The 27,291-nt window shown below is 44.2% G+C and overlaps 1 protein-coding gene across 1 annotated transcript in view; it reads left to right on the forward strand.

Annotated features, from left to right (window-relative positions):
- The first annotated feature begins 369 nt into the window (after positions 1–369).
- Positions 370–27,291, forward strand: part of LOC106576215 (CUGBP Elav-like family member 2) — a 262,716-nt gene continuing 235,794 nt past the window's right edge. The window contains exon 1 of the mRNA XM_045699848.1: positions 370–547. Coding sequence (XP_045555804.1) covers positions 495–547 — 53 coding nt within the window. The 5' untranslated portion in view covers positions 370–494. The remainder of the gene's footprint in view (positions 548–27,291) is intronic.

Here is a 27,291-nt window from a genome sequence, read left to right on the forward strand (position 1 = left end):
ACATTCATTTATAGACACATTCAATAACAAATTGTGTGATCTAATTGTATCCTTGTCGATAACCATTAGGCTAAGTGAACCTGGCCTATTTAAAAATAACGAGTTAAACAGGATGTGCTGTGTGCATATTTCATGTTATTTCTGGGCAAATCTAATAAATAAGTTATAGCCTAGGTAATTATTGTAAAGACACCATTTCCGGTGATTTTGGATGAAAAGTGCTCTTGAATAAATAGTCACTAATTTGTTGTGTATGGGATTATAATGTTGTTTTATGAGGCTTTGGGATGGCTGGAGAAATGGAGAAATCGGTCGCTGTGTAGCGGCAGAGCGCAGGCTGGCTTCAGCAGGGGGCGGAGGGAGCGCTATGACAGCGCGTATCACACCAGCAACTAGGACGAGTTGCATCCTAGCGCTACTGTCATTTGCAGACGGAGTACAGCTCTCGCCGCTTTTGTTCAGCTGTCGCGCCCCGTGCTGCTAGCTAGTCAACAATGGTTTCTATCATTTCAGACCTGGACCCACTGAAAAACTGGAACGTGTTAAGGTAAGTTCAAGTCCCGTTTTGTAGCTCGCCTTAGGAATGCAGCAGAAATGATAGGAGGGAATTGTTGTGATACGCTACGTGCTGTGCTGGGTGGGACGCGGGTGTCACAGGGTTGTCGCTGGTGAAAGGATGTAGCGACTTATTCCGCGGACATACCCACTTGCGTTACTTTGGCTTAAAGGGATTCTGCGATATTCTGGTATTTAGCCCCTTTTATACTTATCCAGAGTCAAATAAACTCGTGAATATCATTTGTATGCCTCTGCATGCAGTAGGCCTATAAAGGAAGTTAGTTTTGCGTGCCAATGTTAACAATGACTGGAAGTCTACAGGTAAATTAACAATGCTACCTACAGTACAGCAGCAATACTGCGCCCTCGGTTTTTTTGTGGGGGCGATGTCGGGTCCTGTTTCGGTAAAGCTCTGTTGAGAACAATGTGCTGTAGGCGACTTTTGGACTTTTCTTTTCTCCCCCTCTCTTTCTGCTGTCGTGTCTGACGCATGCAAGCTGCTCATCAGCCCTTCATCGTATTAACCCTTGGTGATCTTCCCTCTCGCACCGTGGACCACAAAGTTCCTCAACAATTTACGGTGGCCGATACCCACCTTCGACATCCTCACCGACCCGTCTAGCCTAGACTACTGTCTTTGAGAGCTGCGTTGTCACGACCTATAGTCATATAGGCTACGTATTTATTGCAAATGATGCATTGAGGGGACATTTATTGCAAGTTTATATCCCCTTCACGTAGCTCTCTTTTGTTAATGAAAAACTGTCATTTACAGTTTAGCCTAAAACATACAATGTTTTTTTTAAACACAACTTGGTTAGCTTACCTATGGAAGTTTCTCTGCTCCATCTCTGCATCTCCTGAAGGAAAAAACTTTTATCGCTTCAAGTTTTCACATCACATTTTCAGAGCAATGTGTAGCCTATTTTGATTATAGTGCTCAGCAGGGTCATTTCTTGAAAGAATGTAGAGAAGCTAGCTGAGAAAATAACCTACCTGCGCACCACCTGAAAAATCTGAATTAAAAAAAAAAACTATTGTTGTTGAAAAAAATATTTTCCCACAAAAGTAGTGTACTGGGGCTTTAAAAGTCCTGTATTAGGACACCCACCCCCACACGACTTCCCACAGCTATGCCTGTACCTGTGGTCCTCTGCTCAGTTCCTCTCTGTTTCCCTCCTCCAGGACTGTTTTACAGCTACACCACTACACCAATATATATGGCTTTGGGCTACACCAACACTCTACCCTAACACTTCATGTTACCATCTAATTGCCTACACCTGCAAAATGTGTTATTTTACATTTTAGTCGGAATTTGTGCATTTTAAATGCTGGAATTTGAATATTGAAGACTTTTGATACTAAATAAGTCATGATAATTCCCTCGACGGACTCCTCATCAGCAGAGATGGTCTAGTTCGGATTCTGAAATTCTATTTTCAGTTTGAGAAGCCACAGTGACGATGGAGCACGAGGCTCCAGAAATCTCCTGCAGAGCTTAAAAAGTCCTCTTTTAATGCTGCTTTTTATCATTCCCTATGTAAATATTCCTTCTTCCTTACTAGAAATTCCTCATCAATAAATCAGGAATAGTTACAAAAAAATGTATCTCAGGAACCCTAAAGAACATGCTTATTGCTGCTGTGACTGTGAGCCTGTGAAGACGGAATGATGTCAGTCTAGCCTTATAGTGATGGCCCTGTGGAGCCTGGGGCATGAAATGGCTTGTGCCACTGACCCGCACACACTCACATTAAAAGGTGAAGAGGGGAGGATGACCCATTGTTTCTCTATGGAGGCTATTTCCTGTCTTTCCTATTCCACTGATCTGTTTGGTTAACCAGGATGCCTCTCTGGGTGATAGAGAATCTTCATAATATGTAGGCAGTTGGTACTGATGAGTATATCGGGGAAAGGAATTCTTGGCCTTTCAGTCAACTTTTGCATGTGTGTATGAAATAGTCTCTCTTTTCTAAGTGGACATACACACACACACACACACACACACTGCGCTGGTAAGCGGAGGGCGGGCCCCGATCATTCTGGGATGTAATCTGTTGTTGAAGGACAGGATGAGAGATGGGTGGGGGAGGATGAGGAGGGGAGTGATGGAGGGGTATTTGTCTCTCTCTTTATTAAACCTCTGCTGCTTTAGATTAGCTGTCCCTCTCTCAAGACTGAGCATCTTAATAAAGACCAGCTTAGGGCTGGCCCTCCACACACACACACACACACATCCTCTTCTATCTCCCCTCTCTTTTTCTCGCTCGTTCTGTCTCTTTTCTTTTTCTCTGTTAGCTTAGTATATTATAATGAAGCAACTCTGTGCTTCTTCTCCGAGGCACAGCATCATCTCTCTAATGAGGATCACCTCCGACAGACACACACACACACACACACACACACACACACACACACACACACACACACACACACATACCATTAAGACACCGACAGACCCAAACACCTCTGTCACATACAATTAGCAGCACTCCCTGTAGCGTGGTATGTTTTGTGCATGGTGTTATTGTGGGGTTGGATAATATGCAGATCTGAAGAAGTAGTCTCTCCGTTATCTTGGATGTTGTGTACACTGTATAATCTTGGATGTCTCATTATGGAATATTATGGAATACAGAATAATAGCTTCTGGTTTAGTTTGTTGAGATGATTATGTGGTCTCGCATTTCTATCATTTTGCTCTCATTCCGGAGTATTCAGCATATGACCGTCCATCATACCCACTGCACTGTACAGAACGTGGGTTCATTTGCTGTTGTCAGAGGACACATTCCTGAAGATCTAATAGGGAAATACATGTAATGAAATCAGTTTGATATGGTGTATCTGATGTGTGATCTTTCCGATAGGGGAGGTTGTGTGGAGGTGAGTGGTGCTGAGGGATAATAACATTTTGATATGGATATGGAAAACCAACGTGGACTGAATGTGCCTATTTCAACCGAAACAGAGTATTATATCTAAGGTTCTCGATCTGTGTCTTAACGATAATCTGCCTGCTGCTCCAGATGGACGTGGACATCTGCACCCTCCTCTGGTCCTCTGGTCCTCTGGCTGGACCTCCGTTTACTCCATCCTTATCTGATCAGCTCCAGGGTGTGGCTGCTGCAGCCTTTCACCAGCTCCATCCGACTATCATACATTTATCACACGCACATACACACACACACACACACACACACATGAACACACACACAGGTATCGCATCCAGACAAAAATATACCGTATATGCACGTATGTCCGTACATACATACATACATGCATACGCACGTAGACCCACAGCTCAGTTTATCTATGTAACAAAGCATTGTTGTGGGTATAAAGCCTGTCTGTTGCTCTCCTAGTCAGCCCCTCCTAGTCAGCCTCTCCTAGTCAGCCTCTCCTAGTCAGCCCCTCCTAGTCAGCCTCTCCTAGTCAGCCTCTCCTAGTCAGCCCCTCCTAGTCAGCCTCTCCTAGTCAGCCTCTCCTAGTCAGCCCCTCCTAGTCAGCCTCTCCTAGTCAGCCCCTCCTAGTCAGCCCCTCCTAGTCAGCATCTCCTTGTCAGCCTCTCCTAGTCAGCCTCTCCTAGTCAGCCTCTCCTAGTCAGCTTCTCCTTGTCAGCCTCTCCTAGTCAGCCTCTCCTAGTCAGCCTCTCCTAGTCAGCCTCTCCTAGTCAGCCTCTCCTATTCTGAATAGCAGTTCAGTTATTCCATAATGAGAAACAGCATGCTTATTAATTCCACCTGATTACATCCAGAATTACACTTAGCACACACACACACACACACACACACACACACACACACACACACACACACACACACACACACACACACACACACACACACACACACACACACACACACACACACACACACACACACACACACACACACACACACACACACACACACACACACACACACACACAGAGCAATGACAAGGTAGGTCTGTTATTAGATTAGGGAGCGAGGAGAAGGCAGGTTTGTATTCTATTACAGGTCTGGTTAAATAACTGCTGGATGTAAACTCTGATGCCTGCCAATACGGGAATAATCAAAAGAGAAGGAGAGAGTGAAGGAGAGAGTGAAGGAGAGAGAGAGAGAGAGAGATGCTTTAACGATAAACAATTAATGTCTTCATGTAGAAACCCTTTGGATTGTAATGTAAAGATTTAGGACCGGAGCCTCACTAACTTGAGATGTGCGTGTGTGACGCACTGCCTCTCGAAGCAGCGTTGCATAAATCATGCGTTAACGTCAATGGGAAGGAGATTTGCATGAAAACTTGAATTACCCACACACACACTCGCAACACACACAGATCTCAAGTCTGGATTATTCAGACATGATAAATCATAAACGGATGTTCATTTAATCACACAGTGAGCCCTATGGGCCCTGGTCACAAATGGTGCACTGTATTGAGAATAGGGTGCCATTTGGGGTGCAGACAATAACAGCATCGATAAGCCAAAGGGTCTTTTCACCTGTGGCCAATCACGTAAATAATGTATTATCTGTCGCCCACACAAGTGCCTCGGTCTGGAAACGGAAGTGTATGTGGAGTGACTTTGTCACTAGTGGATTTGGGTATAGATGAAGGAGTCTGAGGGTGGGGGGTTGGAGGATCGGGAGGGTTGGGGGGTTTGAGGGTTGGGGGGGTTGGAGGATTGGGAGGGCGGGGATGGGAGGATTGGGAGGGCGGGGATGGGAGGATTGGGAGGGCGGGGATGGGAGGATTGGGAGGGCGGGGATGGGAGGATTGGGAGGGCGGGGATGGGAGGATTGGGAGGGCGGGGATGGGAGGATTGGGAGGGCGCAGGGGGGATTGTGGGTGGGAGGGGGTCATTGAGCATTTGACCCAGTGTTAGTTTTAATTAATCCAGTTAAATGTGGATCTGACTCAGTGTGGCTCTATCCCCGAGACACAAATCTATCTACCTAATTACTGAGGCCAGTGTCTGTCTGATGTGGATTAAATCTGCTGTGTGTGTGTGTGTGTGTGTGTGTGTGTGTGTGTGTGTGTGTGTGTGTGTGTGTGTGTGTGTGTGTGTGTGTGTGTGTGTGTGTGTGTGTGTGTGTGTCCGTAGCCTGCTAACCCCTGCAGGTCATAGGATCACACACACTGAGTCTAAATCCACCCTTTGCGGTTGAACAGTGGCAGGGACAGCTGTGGTTCTGGCTTTTAATCTGCACCCCAATGGATGTGAATTGTGTGGCCAGAGGAGGGTGACACCAGGCTGGGTAGAGACGGAGAGTGAGGCCCCTACCCTGGATCTAGTGGTTCTGGTTTGGAAATGGACATTATGTGCTCAGCATTATTCTCAGTGTTTTAAGAGAGCCTCTCTGAAACAAAACATCAACCGTAAGCCTGGGTAATGCAATGACGTTTGTTAAAGTGGATGTGATGAATGGAGCAGTGGGGAGAAGCCATCCTGACCCGGGGAGTTAGAAAGGAAAGAGGTGAAGAGAAAACCAGGCAGGGTGGTAGACGGAGAGAGAGCAGGAGGGAGAGTGATGAAGCCATCCTGACCCGGGGAGTTAGAAAGGAAAGAGGTGAAGAGAAAACCAGGCAGGGTGGTAGACGGAGAGAGAGCAGGAGGGAGAGTGATGAAGCCATCCTGACCCGGGGAGTTAGAAAGGAAAGAGGTGAAGAGAAAACCAGGCAGGGTGGTAGACGGAGAGAGAGCAGGAGGGAGAGTGATGAAGCCACCCTGACCCGGCGAGTTAGAAAGGAAAGAGGTGAAGAGAAAACCAGGCAGGGTGGTAGACGGAGAGAGAGCAGGAGGGAGAGTGATGAAGCCACCCTGACCCGGGGAGTTAGAAAGGAAAGAGGTGAAGAGAAAACCAGGCAGGGTGGTAGACGGAGAGAGAGCAGGAGGGAGAGTGATGAAGCCACCCTGACCCGGCGAGTTAGAAAGGAAAGAGGTGAAGAGAAAACCAGGCAGGGTGGTAGACGGAGAGAGAGCAGGAGGGAGAGTGATGAAGCCACCCTGACCCGGGGAGTTAGAAAGGAAAGAGGTGAAGAGAAAACCAGGCAGGGTGGTAGACGGAGAGAGAGCAGGAGGGAGAGGTCGGTTGGCCTGCTCGTCTGTGATGGACTCCGGTCACCACGGCGATTCACTCTTCAGCTGGACCCTGTCAATCAAAGCATTGTGACCCGGGAGGGGGGCGGGGGATATTGTGTCACGGCAGTGATGCAATACAGCGTTCAGTGTCTCTGTGTGAATGGCTCAGACGTTGGGGTGCGGGGAGAGGGGGATGAATTCTTCCACGTCAAACCCCCGAAATCAGTTGAAGATAATTACATATTTTAGCTCAGCGAGCTGGATAAAAATGTGAGAGAGACAAAGGAGGGAGAGGGAGAGACCGAGAGAGAGAATGCGAACAGGAGAGAAAGGGGGGGGGGGGCATGACACCCATCATCTCAGATTGTTCTGAAATTGTTTCTGTAGTTAGAAACAGAAGATTAACATTCTTGCAACATTATTCTGTTCAAATGTCATTTTAAAAATAGGCAAATTGATATCACCCAATTTGTCCCCTTTAATGTATAGGAATCACATTATATTCAATAAATATAGTACCCAACATCTGATTTAGACCAAACTTCTTCCTACCAATTGAGTAAGTCAAATTCCAGTATCAGTTATCTGTCTAACAGGTGGTATTATAATAACAATATGAATCATTTATTAAACTTCTATAGTGCCTTTCATAGAATCTCAAAGCACTTCAACAGCAAAAAAACAACAAGCAATATACAGTATCATGACAGGTCAACCAATAGAGGCCAAGTTTGCTCTCTGGAGATGGAGAAGGTTGGTTCATGGCTTGAGGGAGGGAGCTGGTCTGAGGATGCTAGATGATGGTGATGGAGTCTGCTGGTGATCTTGTAGAGGGCAAGTCTGGGGACCAGCCTGAGTCTTATAGCAACAGGACTTCTCTTCTTCCAATCTGTGTAGCGCTGCTCACCAGAAAGCTCACCACACAAAGTTCAGAATAGTAGCCAGTCGTTCTCACCACAAGCTCTCTGTCTCGGCTCTGCTGTATTCCTCTGTCTCCCATTCCTCTCACGCTTCAGGCCAGTCCGGAAATCATGCTCTCAAAGGATCAAGGACTGGCAGCCAGGTGAAACAAAAAAGTTACAAACATTTATTTTTCTATTAAATTTTTTTATGTGTATTTTTTACCCCTTTTTCGGGATATCCAATTGGTATTTACAGTATTGTACCATAGCTGCAACTCCCGTACGGACTCGGGAGAGGCGAAAGTCGATAGCCATGCATCCTCCGAAACACGACCATGCCAAGCCGCATTTCTTAACACACTGCTCGCTTAGCCCGGAGTCCAACCAAACCAATGTGTCGGAGGAAACACCATATGACTGGCAACCGAAATCAGCGTGCGTGCACCCGACCCGCCACAAGGAGTCGCTAGAGCGCGATGGGACAAGAACACCCCGACTGGCCAAACCCTAACCCGGACGACGCTAGGCCAATTGTGTGCCGCCTTATGGGTTTCCCGGTCATAGCCGGCTGTGACAGCCTGGAATCGAACCCGGGTCTGTAGTGAAGTCTCTAGCACTGTTGTGCCACCCGGGAGGCCCTCAGATGCATTTTCTAAACAAAAACATTATCCAGCCAGCTAGCCCCAAAAATATATTTGTAAATCTCAAAAACACCAGATTTTTTTTATTTATGTAGAATATTTACAGAGCTCGATGCCTAGGCTTCCTCACAGCGACATGGCAACCATGGTATGGAGCTGCTGCTTAAACTCTTGCTTCTTCATCCTATGTGATGTATTCCCTGTTAATCTAATTTCCCTGTTCAGAGAAAGTAGCCATTGATGTCGCTTGCATTATTTACTATAAATGAGTGTGAAAGTAACAGGTTTTGCCCACTAGATGCCGCTGTTCCTGCTACTGCCACACCCTTTTATCAATTTTGCTCAGGTAGCACGCACACACACATCTTTGGGTTGAAAACCAATAGCTTTAGCTCATGATGAAAATACATTGTGTGGTCATCCTCACAATTCAGGCCAGTCCTCCATGAAAGCCAATCAGTTTGTCCTCCTCTTAGCAACCTAATGCTTCAACCCAACTGTCCTTGACTAGTCCAACAGCTCTCAGAGAGGCCTATCCTTATGGTGCAATTCTCATATGAAGACTTTTCCTACAAGACCAACACTTTGGTGGAAATTGGCTTGTGACTAAAATGTTGTGACAACCCTGATAAAATGATAAACCATTGCATGTCAGTCGTATGTTTTTCAATACAATTATTCGAAAAACGTATCTATATGTAGTGTGGTTAAAGACATTTACCGTTAAACCCAACCCAATACCGTTATCATTGCAGAATATATACCGTGTGCATTTGGGACTTGAGACCATAACATTTAAACCATTAGAACTGCTAACTAAATGTAGACCTGTTTTCAAGGGAATAAACCACACACAGAGGGGCTGTTTCCTGGACACAGATTACGCCGAAGTGAAGGACAATCCGAATTTCATGGAGGACAGGGTTGAATTGTGAGGAAGACCATTTTCATCATGAGCAAAAGCTGTGTGGGAGGCTTTTGACAATTGTATTGGTTTCCATGTCTTTTTTAAAATATTTTTTAAAATGTAACCTTTATTTAACTAGGCAAGTCAGTTAAGCTATTCAGCTCAGGTAATCCAACGATCTAACCACTAAGCTACCTGCCAACCCAAAACGTACTCATTGTTACGAAAAATGATGATCCAAATCAGATGTTAGGTACTATATTTATTGAAGATTATATAAATCCTATTTAAATTTAAAAGGCCAATTTGGGTGCAGTCAATTAGCGTAATTTGTATTATAATGTTTCAACAAAATAATGTTTCAGGAATGCTAATCTTATCTGTTAGTGTGCAATCATTATCTGTAGTTTCTCTAACAGAAACAATTTCAGCACAATCTGAGATAGTGGGTGTTCAAATCCTCTTTCGTGTGCTTTCTGAGGTGGAACCAGATGTGCATCTAACAGAGGGAATCTAGTAGGCTTTGTTTAAACCCCGCTTGGCTGAAACGGAGAGGTGTCCCTGGAGAGAGAGGGAATATGAGAGAGAGTGAATGAATGAATGAGCAAGGGGGAGAGCGAGTGGGTGAGGAGGAGGAGGAGAAGGGTTACACTAAACAGGCCTAAACTGGAAAATAATCAATCATAATAGGATAGTGTTAGTAATACCAGTACCATGTAATTTACCATGTTACACAGTCCCACCTATTTGTCTTTGTATTCAAGTGACAATGCAACATGAGTCTCCCCATAGACAGATCAGTGTGTATAAAACATGCTGTATCTGTGTTGTGGTGACTGTGATGTGTTCTCTCTCCTCCACTGAGAGGTTAAACTCAGTGTGTCAGCCGTATACCGGGGAACATGCAGGCTTAAAAGCCTCCGTGGCGCTGTCTCATGCATGTCTCTCTCTGTGTGCGGTGTGTGTGTGTGTGTGTGTGTGTGTGTGTGTGTGTGTGTGTGTGTGTGTGTGTGTGTGTGTGTGTGTGTGTGTGTGTGTGTGTGTGCAACACTGAACTGTGACAGAATAAGAAACACACACACCACGCTGACAAATGCATGAGACAGAACCACCGAGGCTTTTAAGGCAGCATGTTCCCCTGTATATGGCTTTTAAGGCAGCATGTTCCCCTGTATATGGCTTTTAAGGCAGCATGTTCCCCTGTATATGGCTTTTAAGGCAGCATGTTCCCCTGTATATGGCTTTTAAGGCAGCATGTTCCCCTGTATATGGCTTTTAAGGCAGCATGTTCCCCTGTATATGGCTTTTAAGGCAGCATGTTCCCATGTATATGGCTTTTAAGGCAGCATGTTCCCCTGTATATGGCTTTTAAGGCAGCATGTTCCCCTGTATATGGCTTTTAAGGCAGCATGTTCCCCTGTATATGGCTTTTAAGGCAGCATGTTCCCATGTATATGGCTTTTAAGGCAGCATGTTCCCCTGTATATGGCTTTTAAGGCAGCATGTTCCCCCTGTATATGGCTTTTAAGGCAGCATGTTCCCATGTATATGGCTTTTAAGGCAGCATGTTCCCATGTATATGGCTTTTAAGGCAGCATGTTCCCCTGTATATGGCTTTTAAGGCAGCATGTTCCCCTGTATATGGCTTTTAAGGCAGCATGTTCCCCTGTATATGGCTTTTAAGGCAGCATGTTCCCATGTATATGGCTTTTAAGGCAGCATGTTCCCCTGTATATGGCTTTTAAGGCAGCATGTTCCCCTGTATATGGCTTTTAAGGCAGCATGTTCCCATGTATATGGCTTTTAAGGCAGCATGTTCCCCTGTATATGGCTGTTTGCGGCTGTTTGTTTCTGGCTGTTGTCAGATACACGCATCACGGACGTGCTCTGTTTGATACATTCCCACATCCCTCTCTTTTAACGCAGTGGCACACACATTCTCACACCCCACGACCACGTCAGGACCCCTCTCTCTGTGCCATATCCCAGGGTTTTGACTGACTGAGTGTTGTAGCATGTGGCTGGTATAGCCGCCATCTCCGGTGGCACTGTAGTAGATAAACTTAGTCATCCGTCGTCAGCCTTGGGTATCCTTAAAACACACACACACACACACACACACACACACACACACACACACACACACACACACACACCTTCTGTAACTGTCTCCAGGAGAGCAGGTTAGTCAAAAGCTGTGTGTGTGTGTGTGTGTGTGTGTGTGTGTGTGTGTGTGTGTGTGTGTGTGTGTGTGTGTGTGTGTGTGTGTGTGTGTGTGTGTGTGTGTGTGTGTGTGTGTGTGTGTGTGTGTGTAGGATTGATATGTAGGCCTGAGGTGATGTTTTGTGGGGATAAATGTGCCGGAGATGTTCACTATCCAGGGTCTCTCACACAGGCTGGCTTACCTACCGTACACTGCACAGGGAGTACGATAGACACACACACACAACCAATCTGTTTAATAATGCAGACTCATAAACATACCTGCACACACACACACACACACACACACACACACACACACACACACACACACTTTATTACTGGCTCTGTTTTACTGCCGAGCTTTGTTGCTTTGTTTTAGTCTTAGTCTCAGAGGCATCAGGGTGTGTATATACACTCTAAAGCTTCTGCCATAAAGCAGGTTTAACCCCCCCTATATATGTGTGTGTTTCCACGGGCACACTAGGGAGTCTCACAACCTCCTGGGCTGAAATCATCTGTAGGGTTTATGAGTAGGGCTTAGAAAGGCTGAGAAACCAGGGAGGGCTCTGGGTTCTCTCTCTCTCTCTCTCTCTCTCTCTCTCTCTCTCTCTCCTGACTGTTTCTGTCTTTCCTTCTTTCTCGTTTCAGTACATTGTCCTCTTTCCGACTCTCTTTCTCTCCTTCCAATGCTTTCTCTCTCCTCCTTTTCTCAGCGATCCTCTACAAGCGTGTAAAAGGGAACGAGAGCAGGAAAGAGAGGAAAAAGAGATCTTGTCTGAATAAATAAACAGCTTTTGCTTGAAACCGAAGCAGAAAGCTTGGTGTGGGTCAGAGGGAAGAGAGGGGTGGGAGGAGAGGGGGACAGTCAGTGAAGGAAAGAAAAACATTGGCTCTCTGCCCATTGGGGGAAAAAACGGTGAGATCTCTTAGCCTGTGTGTGAATAATGACTTTTGGGAATGCTCTGGCGATGGGCAAGAACCTGGTAGAGAAAACTGACCAATGGTAATAAAGACGACTGCTTAATAGGCGTGATCCAATAGGTGACCATGTCACAACCACCAGGAAGAGATGATACAGCAGAACACACACAGGCAGTCAGCTCGGCCAAACTGCCCTCTATCTCCCGCTGTTTCTTTCTCTTTTTTTTCTCCATTTCTCTCTCTCTTCTATCCCTCACTCTGTTTTCCCTTTTGTTATGCTCCAGCGTCACCGTCTGCATAGCAACACCCAGTGTAAGCCTTCCGTACCCCAGGGGCAGCAGAGAGCAGCAGAGCAGGGACCTCACTCTATCACTCTACTATCTCCCTACGGTATCTATCTCTCCACTATCTCTCCACTATAATAGGTCTGTAGTAGAGGTCGACCGATTAATCGTCATGGCTGGTTAATTAGGGCCGATTTCAAGTTTTCATAACAATCGTTAATCGTCCTTTTTGGACACCGATTATGGCCGATTACATTGCAATCCAGGAGGAAACTGCGTGGCAGGCTGACCACCTGTTACCGAGTGCAGCGTCAAAAGGACCTTGTGGCTGCAAGGAGCCAAGGTAAGTTGCTAGCTAGCATTAAACTTATCTTATAAAAAAACAATCAATCTTCACGTAATCACTAGTTAACTACACATGGTTGATGATATTACTAGTTTATCTAGCTTGTCCTGCGTTGCATATAATCAATGCGGTGCCTGTTAATTTATCATCGAATCACAGCCTACTTCAACTTCGCCAAACGGGTGATTTAACAAAAGCGCCTTCACGAAAAAAGCACATTCGTTTCACAAATGTACCTAACCATAAACATCAATGCCTTTCTTAAAATCAATACACAAAAGTATATATTTTTTAACCTGCATATTTAGTAAAAAGAAATTCATGTTAGCAGGCATTATTAACTAGGGAAATTGTGTCACTTCTCTTGCGTTCAGTGCAAACAGAGTCAGGGTACATGCAACAGTTTGGGCCGCCTGGCTCATTGCTAACTGTGTGAAGACCGTAATTAACTTGCCAGAATTTTACATAATTATCACATAACATTGAAGGTTGTGCAATGTAACAGCGATATTTAGACTTATGGATGCCACCCGTTCGATAAAATATGGAACGGTTCCGTATTTCACTGAAAGAATAAACGTTTTTTGTTTTTTAAATGATAGTTTCCGGATTTGACCATATTAATGACCAAAGGCTCGTATTTCTGTGTTTATTATAATAAAGTCTATGATTTGATATTTGATAGAGCAGTCTGACTGAGCGGTGGTAGGCAGCAGCGGGCTCGTAAGCATTCAAACAAACAGCACTTTACTGCGTTTTGCCAGCAGCTCTTAGTAGGTATGTAGTACGAGTATAGTAGGTCTGTAGTGGATATGTAGTACGAGTATAATAGGTATGTAGTAGGTCTGTAGTAGGAGTGTAGTAGGTCTGTAGTAGGAGTATAATAGGTATGTAGTAGGTCTGTAGTAGGAGTATAATAGGTCTGTAGTAGGTCTGTAGTAGGAGTATAATAAGTCTGTAGTATGAGTATAATAGGTCTGTAGTAGGAGTATAATAGGTATGTAGTGGGTATGTTGTAGGAGTATAATAGGTCTGTAGTGGGTATGTAGTAGGAGTATAATAAGTCTGTAGTAGGAGTATAATAGGTCTGTAGTAGGTCTGTAGTAGGAGTATAATAAGTCTGTAGTAGGAGTATAATAGGTCTGTAGTAGGAGTATAATTGGTCTGTAGTAGGTCTGTAGTAGGAGTATAATAAGTCTGTAGTAGGAGTATAATAGGTCTGTAGTAGGAGTATAATAGGTCTGTAGTGGGAGTATAATAGGTCTGTAGTAGGTCGGTAGTAGGAGTGTAATAAGTCTTTAGTAGGAGTATAATAGGTCTGTAGTGGGTATGTAGTAGGAGTATAATAGGTCTGTAGTAGGTCTGTAGTAGGAGTATAATAAGTCTGTAGTAGGAGTATAATAGGTCTGTAGTAGGAGTATAATAGGTCTGTAGTAGGTCTGTAGTAGGAGTGTAATAAGTCTTTAGTAGGAGTATAGTAGGTCTGTTGTAGTGGGTATGTAGTAGGAGTATAATAGGTCTGTAGTAGGAGTATAATAGGTCTGTAGTAGGTCTGTAGTAGGAGTGTAATAAGTCTTTAGTAGGAGTATAATAGGTCTGTAGTAGGAGTGTAATAAGTCTTTAGTAGGAGTATAATAGGTCTGTAGTAGGAGTATAATAGGTCTGTAGTAGGAGTATAATAGGTCTGTAGTAGGAGTATAATATGTCTGTAGTAGGAGTATAGTAGGTCTATTGTGGGTATGTAGTAGGAGTACAATAGGTCTGTAGTAAGTCTGTAGTAGGAGTATAATAGGAGTGTAGTAGGAGTATAATAGGTTTGTAGAAGGAGTATAGTAGGAGTGTAGTAGGTGGTGTGTAGTAGGAGTATAATACGTCTGTAGTAGGAGTATAGTAGGTCTGTAGTAGGAGTATAATAGGAGTGTAGTAGGAGAATAATAGGTGTGTAATAGGTTTGTAGAAGGAGTATAGTAGGAGTGAAGTAGGTGTGTAGGTGGTCTGTAGTAGGTGGTGTGTAGTAGGAGTATAGTAGGTCTGTAGTGGGAGTGTAGTAGGTCTGTAGTGGGAGTGTAGTAGGTCTGTAGTAGGAGTATAATAGGTCTGTAGTAGGAGTATAGTAGGGGTGTAGTAGGTCTGTAGTAGGAGTATAATCAGTGTACAGTAGGTGTGTAGTAGGTTTGTAGTAGGAGTATAATAGGTCTGTAGTATGAGTATAATAGGTCTGTAGTGGGTATGTAGTAGGGGTATAGTAGGTCTGTAGTAGGAGTATAGTAGGTCTGTAGTAGGAGTATAATTTGTCTGTAGTAGGTCTGTAGTAGGAGTATAATACGTCTGTAGTAGGAGTATAATAGGTCTGTAGTAGGAGTATAATAGGTCTGTAGTAGGTCGGTAGTAGGAGTGTAATAAGTCTTTAGTAGGAGTATAATAGGTCTGTAGTGGGTATGTAGTAGGAGCATAATAGGTCTGTAGTAGGAGTATAATAGGTCTGTAGTAGGTCTGTAGTAGGAGTGTAATAAGTCTTTAGTAGGAGTATAGTAGGTCTGTAGTGGGTATGTAGTAGGAGTATAATAGGTCTGTAGTAGGAGTATAATAGGTCTGTAGTAGGTCTGTAGTAGGAGTGTAATAAGTCTTTATTAGGAGTATAATAGGTCTGTAGTAGGAGTGTAATAAGTCTTTAGTAGGAGTATAATAGGTCTGTAGTAGGAGTATATTAGGTCTGTAGTAGGAGTATAATAGGTCTGTAGTAGGTCTGTAGTAGGAATGTAATAAGTCTTTAGTAGGAGTATAATAGGTCTGTAGTAGGAGTATAATAGGTCTGTAGTAGGAGTATAATATGTCTGTAGTAGGAGTATAGTAGGTCTATTGTGGGTATGTAGTAGGAGTACAATAGGTCTGTAGTAAGTCTGTAGTAGGAGAATAATAGGAGTGTAGTAGGAGTATAATAGGTTTGTAGAAGGAGTATAGTAGGAGTGTAGTAGGTGGTGTGTAGTAGGAGTATAATACGTCTGTAGTAGGTCTGTAGTATGAGTATAATAGGTCTGTAGTGGGTATGTTGTAGGGGTATAGTAGGTCTGTAGTAGGAGTATAGTAGGTCTGTAGTAGGAGTATAATAGGAGTGTAGTAGGAGAATAATAGGTGTGTAATAGGTTTGTAGAAGGAGTATAGTAGGAGTTTAGTAGGTGTGTAGGTGGTCTGTAGTAGGTGGTGTGTAGTAGGAGTATAGTAGGTCTGTAGTGGGAGTGTAGTAGGTCTGTAGTGGGAGTGTAGTAGGTCTGTAGTAGGAGTATAATAGGTCTGTAGTAGGAGTAAATTAGGGGTGTAGTAGGTCTGTAGTAGGAGTATAATCAGTGTACAGTAGGTGTGTAGTAGGTTTGTAGTAGGAGTATAATAGGTCTGTAGTGGGTATGTAGTAGGGGTATAGTAGGTCTGTAGTAGGAGTATAGCAGAGCTGTAGTAGGACTATAATAGGAGTGTAGTAGGAGTATAATAGGTGTGTAATAGGTTTGTAGTAGGAGTGTAGTCGGCGTGTAGGTGGTCTGTAGTAGGTGGTGTGTAGTAGGAGTATAGTAGGTCTGTAGTGGGAGTGTAGTAAGTCTGTAGTGGGAGTGTAGTAGGTATGTAGTGGGAGTATAGTAGGAGTGTAGTAGGTCTGTAGTAGGAGTATACTAGGTGTACAGTAGGAGTGTAGTAGGTGTGTAGTAGGTGTACAGTAGGAGTGTAGTAGGTGTACAGTAGGAGTATAATAGGAGTACAGTAGGAGTATAATAGGTCTGTAGTAGGAGTATAATAGGTCTGTAGTAGGAGTATAGTAGGAGTGTAGTAGGTCTGTAGTAGGAGTATAATAGGTGTACAGTAGGAGTGTAGTAGGTGTGTAGTAGGTGTACAGTAGGAGTGTAGTAGGTGTACAGTAGGAGTATAATAGGAGTACAGTAGGAGTGTAGTAGGTGTGTAGTAGGTGTACAGTAGGTGTGTAGTAGGAGTATAGTAGGTCTGTAGTAGGTCTGTAGTAGGTGTGTAGTAGGTGTACAGTAGGAGTGTAGTAGGTGTACAGTAGGTGTATAGTAGGTGTACAGTAGGAGTGTAGTAGGTGTACAGTAGGAGTGTAGTAGGTGTGTAGTAGGTGTACAGTAGGAGTGTAGTAGGTGTACAGTAGGAGTGTAGTAGGTGTACAGTAGGAGTGTAGTAGGTGTGTAGTAGGTGTACAGTAGGAGTGTAGTAGGTGTGTAGTAGGTGTACAGTAGGACTGTAGTAGGTGTGTGGGACTGGTAGTGAGGGGATAGGGGTTTGGAGCTGGCTGTATCAGATCACTAGATAACAGAACAGGACTGGTAGTGAGGGGATAGGGGTTTGGAGCTGGCTGTATCAGATCACTAGATAACAGAACAGGACTGGTAGTGAGGGGATAGGGGTTTGGAGCTGGCTGTATCAGATCACTAGATAACAGAACAGGACTGGTAGTGAGGGGATAGGGGTTTGCAGCTGGCTGTATCAGATCACTAGATAACAGAACAGGACTGGTAGTGAGGGGATAGGGGTTTGGAGCTGGCTGTACCAGATCACTAGATAACAGAACAGGACTGGTAGTGAGGGGATAGGGGTTTGGAGCTGGCTGTATCAGATCACTAGATAACAGAACAGGACTGGTAGTGAGGGGATAGGGGTTTGGAGCTGGCTGTATCAGATCACTAGATAACAGAACAGGACTGGTAGTGAGGGGATAGGGGTTTGGAGCTGGCTGTATCAGATCACTAGATAACAGAACAGGCCTGGTAGTGAGACGACCTAAAAGAAATATAGGACATAGGCTTTAATCAGTAACATTCTCTACTCCACATGCCTGCTGTGTGTGAGCAGAGGAAATATAGGACAGGCTACACACACACACACACACACACACACACACACACACACACACACACACACACACACACACACACACACACACACACACACACACACACACACACACACACACACACACACACACACACAGACAGATTAAGTCCAGCTTGAGAGAAATATAGGGAGTAATAGAAATAGATGAAGAGAGATGTAGGGAAGGACAGATAGGGAGAACTACAGCGGACCAGAATGCTGTGGGTTGTTTTTTCCATTCTACAGCTTGCTTTTTCATGTTAGTTCGAAGCCTCTTTGAGCAGAAAAAATGTTGCCTGACTGTCGCTCTTTTCATTGTTGCTTCACTGAAAGAGAAGGAGAAACTAATGCAGACAAAGAAAGAAAATGACAGAGTAAAGGAGAGAGGGAAGAAAGGGAATGATAGAGGAGGGGAGAGAGGGAGAGAGAGAGGTACTGTTTTTACAGCTGCAGATGGAGTGGAACCGAGTTATCTGGGAGTTGACTGTTGCTTCATGTTCTGATTAAAGTCATATGACTCTAACTGGAGGAGTGTTGGGCCTGCAGGAATGGTGTTTGTTACATACTGTAGTTCACTTTGGCTCTGTGTGTGTGTGTGTGTGTGTGTGTGTGTGTGTGTGTGTGTGTGTGTGTGTGTGTGTGTGTGTGTGTGTGTGTGTGTGTGTGTGTGGGGGTGTGTGTTGTTTCCCAGCATATGACAGGAAACAGCTTGGCTCTTCCTGTGAAAGTGCAGAAAGTGTGTCAGTACACACACACACACACACATACACACACATTGACTGACGCACAAACACAGCCGTCTTCTAGCCGGAGGTCTACAATCTCACCCTGTTGTATCTGTCCATATTTCACACTGTTCATTTCTCTGCTATATTTTTCTTCTTGAGCTCAGACTCTCAAAACACCTTTTTTATAGTTCAAAATGGTGTGTTATCTCGTGTTGCTCTCTCTGCCATAATCATAGAGTCTGTTGCTGTGGTAATGCAGTAGTCTTAATGTGGTACTGAAGTGACTGTATGTATTAAAAGCCCAGCAGAGATGTATCGTTGGCTCGATCAATCTTTAGAGAAATGTGTTTCTTACAATTTATTTCTGTTCGGTGTCCTTCTCTTTTGTCTGGTCGTGTTTCCTGCTCTACTCTTCTCTGTGGCAGACATGCCGGAGGACATGAAAGACCTTGTGTGTGTGTGTGTGTGTCTTGTTATCCCAATTTCCTTCCGATCTGCTGATCGTCTATGCCATAGGCATTCAATAATGGAGCTCTAAACATCGCAGAGACGCTGTGACAACGTTACAGCAGCATATCTCTGTACTCTAAACAGAAATGATGGTCATTTGACGGAGAAGTTGGTTTGAGATTATTCCTCCTCAGACGGAGGTGGTATCCCGTCCAAGGCAACATTACCGAGAGACTCGAGCGTGAACACACGCAGCGCGATGCTATTAAACGGCAATCACACACAGAAGGGCTCTTTTATGGACGAACACATTTCTGCCTAATGGCTTTCAGTGCAGGATCATCCAAATATGACATTTCAAATGAAAGCTCTCCGATATCGGCTCCTATTACAGTCTCATCGGAAATCCTTAAAACCTCTCAGAATATCATGTACATTCATTTGACGTGAAGCCTTCCTGATAAAATAGATATTGCCTGTAATTCTTTCCATATTCCATATTTGATTTCATCTGCTTCTTAGATAGCCAAGTGTCTAAGCTGACCAAAGTATTCGATGAAGTGGCTAAACTCTCTCTCTTCTTCTGGCGTCCACTATCATGCTCAGACACTCGTTCCTCCATCCACCTCCAGGACCCAGGGCCCTTGGTGACATCCCGTAGCCCAACGAGAGTGCTGTGATCGGGGCCAGAGCTAAGGAGATGTCCCCTTGCGCCCTGCAATTACCGGAGCCCCTGGTATCCTAATGGCAGCTGCAGGGAGACGATAATGTGATCGCTGGCCAGGAGGGGAGCTTCTCTCACCCCTCGCTCCTCTCCCCCCGGGGGGAGACCCGCTTCACTCCGCCACATTAATTCGGAGAGCGACTCATTGACCCTCATATCCATGGCCGTCTTTACTCTCTCTGTGGACACTCACCCCACTCTTTCCCTTCTCCCTCCTCTCGCCATCGCGCTCCCAGCACAATCTCGGTCGTCTCCCGATTCATTTTGGCCTGTAATTGGACTGGGGTCCCAGAGGATGGTCGTTGGCATGCCTCAGGGTGGAAACGCGCCCCTCCACAGTCGATAAGCACGACTCCGCGGTCACTCCCGATCCTCTCGTTACTGCGGTTAGCCCACTCTGGGTGTTGAATGACCAGACCATGGTCAGGGACTGAGGTCCGCTGTGGTCACTTATGAGCACGCGTGTGGATGTGTGTGTGTGTGTGTCCATTCATGTATGTGCGCATGCCAGCAGTAACTTGCTATAAGTGAGTATATTGGGTGTACAAAGCAGATCTTTGGTCTAATCATGCCAGGAAGAGAGACACACAGCGAGAGTGGTCTGTCCAATGATGGTGCAGTGGGATCTTTCCATGGCCAGGTTCTTCAGGACAGCATTTGCCTGTGTAATCTGTGGCATTAGCTCGTCTCAGCCGTGTGCAGATGGAGAGCAGAGGGGCATTTGCAGCTCCACAGAACCTGGAACCAGAGATAACGCTCTGAAACCTGTTAACTCTCCCAAATCATCCCAAATGGCTTCTCCCTTATCTCTTCTCCTTTATTACCAGAGGGCTGAGAAACACTTGACAGGTGAAAACAGAATGGTCCATCCTGGGGCAATTACACTCCAACAGTGTAAGGTTAGGAGGCCCTGTCTGTAGTTCCCCCTGTGTGGCAGATGGTTTGGCCCACTCAGGTTACACCGTGCTGCTCTACAGCTCAGGGTCAGTCTGTCCATCTGGGCCTGACTGTCCATCTGGGCCTGACTGTCCATCTGGGCCTGACTGTGCATCTGGGCCTGACTGTGCATCTGGGCCTGACTGTCTATCTGGGCCTGACTGTGCAGAGGAGAACAAGAGAGAGATTTAGAATGAGAAAGAGAGAGAGGATTTGTTTTATTTTATATTCTCTTCAAACCAGACGAGACAATCACATCCAATACTTCACTTGTCTCTCTCTCTCTCTTTCTCCCCCAACCCTCTCTCTCTCTCTCTTCCCCAACCCTCTCTCTCTCTTTCTCCCCCAACCCTCTCTCTCTCTTCCCCAACCCTCTCTCTCTCTTTCTCCCCCAACCCTCTCTCTCTCTTCCCCAACCCTCTCTCTCTCTTCCCCAACCCTCTCTCTCTCTTCCCCAACCCTCTCTCTCTCTTTCTCCCCAACCCTCTCTCTCTCTTCCCCAACCCTCTCTCTCTCTTTCTCCCCCAACCCTCTCTCTCTCTTTCTCCCCCAACCCTCTCTCTCTTTCTCCCCAACCCTCTCTCTCTCTTTCTCCCCCAACCCTCTCTCTCTCTTTCTCCCCCAACCCTCTCTCTCTCTTCCCCAACCCTCTCTCTCTCTTTCTCCCCCAACCCTCTCTCTCTCTTTCTCCCCCCAACCCTTTTTCTCTCTCTTTCTCCCCCAACCCTCTCTCTCTCTTTCTCCCCCAACCCTCTCTCTCTCTCTTTCTCCCCAACCCTCTCTCTCTCTTTCTCCTCCAACCCTCTCTCTCTCTCTCTTTCTCCCCAACCCTCTCTCTCTCTCTCTTTCTCCCCCAACCCTCTCTCTCTTTCTCCCCCAACCCTCTCTCTCTCTCTTTCCCCCCCACCCACCCACCCACCCTCTCTCTCTCTCTCTTTCTCCCCAACCCTCTCTCTCTCTCTTTCTCCCCCAACCCTCTCTCTTTCCACCCATCCACCCTCTCTCTCTCTCTCTTTCTGCCCCCACCCTCTCTGTCTGTCTTTCTTTCTCCCCTCACCCACGCCCTCTCTCTTTCTGCCCCCACTCTCTTTCTCTCCCTCCGTCCCTCTCTCCATGGTAATAGTGTATTGTTTGAGGTTCTCTATAATATTATATAAGGTTTTATGTAATCATTATCGTGGCTGACCTGCCCAGTGCCTACTCCCCTGCACAGAGCTCTGGAGCAACGCAGACGAAAGAGTCCTTACAGTCCTGTCTGTGTGGACGCCAACATGCGCAAGTACAGTACATATGTGTAGCTGTGGGGGTGTTGTACACTCGGTGCAATGTGTGTGTCCTACTTGCGTCGTGCTCACACTAGAGGATAAACGCGACAGTGCAGTTAATAATTGAAATCATCCTGAAAGATGGGAGCGCTGCCCTCGCAAGGAAGCTTTTAATAACAAGGCCGTTTTTTTATATGTTCTGCTTCTCCTCTTTTTCTGCTTCTTCCACTGCCTCCTCATCCCCTTCTTCTTCAGTCAGTCTTAGCTCTATTCATGGTAGCATAGGCCCGTCTACTGAAGCAGCATCTGCCGGCACTTTTCAAAGAGAGAAGAGAAGAACGTGTGTGTGTCTGGTTTGGAGTGTGTAAGTGTGATGGAATGACACTGTGCCTCCCTCACGCTGAACTGACAGCCCGTGGTGTTTGATAGTGTGTTCACACATTTAGCTTTCTCTCTCTACCCTCTCTCTTTCTTTCTCTCTTTCTGTGTCTCCCTTTCAGTCTCTCTCTCCCCTTCTCTCTCTCTCTCTCTCTCTCTCTCTCTCTCTCTCTCCTGAAAGATATGTGTTTGTTTATGAAAGCTCTTGTCTTAATGTGCTCGCCGTTCGCCCTAAGGAAGCCTCTTTCATTTGCTTGATGGTCTTTGATTTGCCGGGCATCACTAAGTCGCATTAACAAATGTATTTCTAAGCTTTTTTACTTAATGGCGCTTCCAGAACCAACGCAATTAAAGACACGTCTGAATGCTAAAAGGTTTTGCTGCGGGGAAAAGTCAGATTAGTACCAAGCAGAAAATGTAGCATGGAAAAGTGTAAGTTGCGGAACGACGTTGAACTGTGCTGCAACTTATTTAGTGAATGTGACAGCAACACACGTCATTATAAGGTTATACTTGTCTGATATTGTAGCCCCTTGTTCCTGTCGCAATGACCCAGTAATGCTATGATATTACATTCCTCCAACGTTGTGGCTATGTTTTCCTAATGGACTGACTTAGTTAAATGTCTTTTTTTTTTCTCCTTATCTGTCATTTTGACATGAATGTCCTATAGCTGCGGTATTTCAGTGGACTTGATGAGGGCCTGTCCTGGGTAGCAGCTCATGTCCCATGTCTTGAGGCGATTGCTCTCTTTAACACTGTACATTAGAAAAAGGACCGAACACTCAGCACAGCTCTTCAACAGCTGACTTAACTTTGTGTGACACGATATACAACACCAGACGATATGTACGCTGTCATCTATGTACCCTGTCTGCTCTGTATTCCCTTCAGTTCAAGCCATCACCTCCATAAATATATATATTTTTTATAAATATGCTAAATATATGATTTCATTTTTATTAATTAACTGATTCATCTATCCATTAATTCACGCATGCGTTTATTCAATCTTACATTAATGCATTCATGTAATGTCCTAATTTATACATTTTTATTTATCAATTTCTCTCAAGCTCCTTCATTTTTTTCAAGCTCATTTAACCATTCATCAAATGAATTTAATTGGTCCATTGTTTGATTACATTGTTTGATTCATTTTGCTTTTTTTTTCTTCATTCTGCTTTTTGTGCAGCCCGTTCCTCTGTCGACCCAGATGGCTGCTGGGGCAAAGTGTGTGTGTCTCTGTGACTGAGCTTTTCCCTTTGTTTTTCTAATCACCCTTTTATACAGCAACACTCTGATAATACCCATTCAACCAGCGAGGGAGAAAGAGAGGGAGAAAATAGAGGGAGGAGAGAGAATGGGGGGGAGCTAGATGGAGGGAGAGAGAGCGAGAGACCGAGACAGACGACCATTACCAGTGAGAGTGATCATCACCATACGCTTTTTCCATAAAAAGGCAACAAGTGAAGCCTAATGGGAAATATGCAGATGTATGCAAATGGCGGTTTGGAAGGGGAGCCCAGAGGCCTATGTGAGATTAAAGCTCTCCTGGCTGGAGAGGCTCTGGAGAAGACTGTTATCGTACTGTTTCAGTGTCTCAGTACAGCACTATAGACTGTTATTGTATTGTTTCAGTGTCTCAGTACAGCACTATAGACTGTTATCATACTGTTTCAGTGGCTCAGTACAGCACTATAGACTGTTATCGTACTGTTTCAGTGTCTCAGTACAGCACTATAAAGACTGTTATTGTATTGTTTCAGTGTCTCAGTACAGCACTATAGACTGTTATCGTACTGTTTCAGTGTCTCAGTACAGCACTATAGACTGTTATCATACTGTTTCAGTGTCTCAGTACAGCACTATAGACTGTTATGGTATTGTTTCAGTGTCTCAGTACAGCACTATATAGACTGTTATTGTATTGTTTCAGTGTCTCAGTACAGCACTATATAGACTGTTATCGTACTGTTTCAGTGTCTCAGTACAGCACTATAGACTGTTATCGTACTGTTTCAGTGTCTCAGTACAGCACTATAGACTGTTATCGTACTGTTTCAGTGTCTCAGTACAGCACTATATAGACTGTTATCGTACTGTTTCAGTGTCTCAGTACAGCACTATAGACTGTTATCGTACTGTTTCAGTGTCTCAGTACAGCACTATAGACTGTTATCGTAATGTTTCAGTGTCTCTACAGCACTATATAGACTGTTATCGTACTATTTCAGTGTCTCAGTACAGCACTATATAGACTGTTATCGTACTGTTTCAGTGTCTCAGTACAGCACTATATAGACTGTTATTGTATTGTTTCAGTGTCTCAGTACAGCACTATAGACTGTTATCGTACTGTTTCAGTGTCTCAGTACAGCACTATATAGACTGTTATCGTACTGTTTCAGTGTCTCAGTACAGCACTATATAGACTGTTATCCTACTGTTTCAGTGTCTCAGTACAGCACTATAGACTGTTATCGTACTGTTTCAGTGTCTCAGTACAGCACTATATAGACTGTTATCGTACTGTTTCAGTGTCTCAGTACAGCACTATAGACTGTTATCGTATTGTTTCAGTGTCTCAGTACAGCACTATAGACTGTTATCGTACTGTTTCAGTGTCTCAGTACAGCACTATAGACTGTTATCGTACTGTTTCAGTGGCTAAGTACAGCACTATATAGACTGTTATCATACTGTTTCAGTGGCTCAGTACAGCACTATAGACTGTTATTGTACTGTTTCAGTGGCTCACTAGAGCACTATAGACTGTTATCGTATTGTTTCAGTCTCTACAGCACTATATAGACTGTTATTGTATTGTTTCAGTGGCTCAGTACAGCACTATATAGACTGTTATCGTACTTTTTCAGTGTCTCAGTACAGCACTATAGACTGTTATCGTACTGTTTCAGTGTCTCAGTACAGCACTATAGACTGTTATCGTACTGTTTCAGTGTCTCAGTACAGCACTATATAGACTGTTATCGTACTGTTTCAGTGTCTCAGTACAGCACTATAGACTGTTATCGTACTGTTTCAGTGTCTCAGTACAGCACTATAGACTGTTATCGTATTGTTTCAGTGTCTCTACAGCACTATATAGACTGTTATCGTACTATTTCAGTGTCTCAGTACAGCACTATATAGACTGTTATCGTACTGTTTCAGTGTCTCAGTACAGCACTATATAGACTGTTATTGTACTGTTTCAGTGTCTCAGTACAGCACTATAGACTGTTATCGTACTGTTTCAGTGTCTCAGTACAGCACTATATAGACTGTTATCGTACTGTTTCAGTGTCTCAGTACAGCACTATATAGACTGTTATCCTACTGTTTCAGTGTCTCAGTACAGCACTATAGACTGTTATCGTACTGTTTCAGTGTCTCAGTACAGCACTATATAGATTGTTATCGTACTGTTTCAGTGTCTCAGTACAGCACTATAGACTGTTATCGTATTGTTTCAGTGTCTCAGTACAGCACTATATGACTGTTATCGTACTGTTTCAGTGTCTCAGTACAGCACTATATAGACTGTTATCGTACTGTTTCAGTGTCTCAGTACAGCACTATATGACTGTTATCGTACTGTTTCAGTGTCTCAGTACAGCACTATAGACTGTTATCGTACTGTTTCAGTGTCTCAGTACAGCACTATAGACTGTTATCGTACTGTTTCAGTGGCTCAGTACAGCACTATAGACTGTTATCGTACTGTTTCAGTGTCTCAGTACAGCACTATATGACTGTTATCGTACTGTTTCAGTGTCTCAGTACAGCACTATATAGACTGTTATCGTACTGTTTCAGTGTCTCAGTACAGCACTATATAGACTGTTATCGTACTGTTTCAGTGTCTCAGTACAGCACTATATGACTGTTATCGTACTGTTTCAGTGTCTCAGTACAGCACTATATAGACTGTTATCGTACTGTTTCAGTGTCTCAGTACAGCACTATATAGACTGTTATTGTACTGTTTCAGTGTCTCAGTACAGCACTATATGACTGTTATCGTACTGTTTCAGTGTCTCAGTACAGCACTATATAGACTGTTATCGTACTGTTTCAGTGTCTCAGTACAGCACTATAAGACTGTTATCGTACTGTTTCAGTGTCTCAGTACAGCACTATAGACTGTTATCGTACTGTTTCAGTGTCTCAGTACAGCACTATAGACTGTTATCGTACTGTTTCAGTGTCTCAGTACAGCACTATAGACTGTTATCGTACTGTTTCAGTGTCTCAGTACAGCACTATAAGACTGTTATCGTACTGTTTCAGTGTCTCAGTACAGCACTATATAGACTGTTATCGTACTGTTTCAGTGTCTCAGTACAGCACTATATGACTGTTATCGTACTGTTTCAGTGTCTCAGTACAGCACTATATAGACTGTTATCGTACTGTTTCAGTGTCTCAGTACAGCACTATAGACTGTTATCGTACTGTTTCAGTGTCTCAGTACAGCACTATATAGACTGTTATCGTACTGTTTCAGTGTCTCAGTACAGCACTATAGACTGTTATCGTACTGTTTCAGTGTCTCAGTACAGCACTATAGACTGTTATCGTACTGTTTCAGTGTCTCAGTACAGCACTATATAGACTTTTATCGTATTGTTTCAGTGTCTCAGTACAGCACTATATAGACTGTTATCGTACTGTTTCAGTGTCTCAGTACAGCACTATATAGACTGTTATCGTACTGTTTCAGTGTCTCAGTACAGCACTATATAGACTGTTATCGTACTGTTTCAGTGGCTCAGTACAGCACTATATAGACTGTTATCGTACTGTTTCAGTGGCTCAGTACAGCACTATATAGACTGTTATCGTATTGTTTCAGTGTCTCTACAGCACTATATAGACTGTTATCGTACTGTTTCAGTGTCTCAGTACAGCACTATATAGACTGTTATCGTAATGTTTCAATGTCTCAGTACAGCACTATATAGACTGTTATCGTACTGTTTCAGTGTCTCAGTACAGCACTATATAGACTGTTATCGTACTGTTTCAGTGTCTCAGTACAGCACTATAGACTGTTATCGTACTGTTTCAGTGTCTCAGTACAGCACTATAGACT

The sequence above is a fragment of the Salmo salar genome, chromosome ssa17 (genome assembly GCF_905237065.1).
Source record: "Salmo salar chromosome ssa17, Ssal_v3.1, whole genome shotgun sequence".
Taxonomy (NCBI): Eukaryota; Metazoa; Chordata; class Actinopteri; order Salmoniformes; family Salmonidae; genus Salmo; species Salmo salar.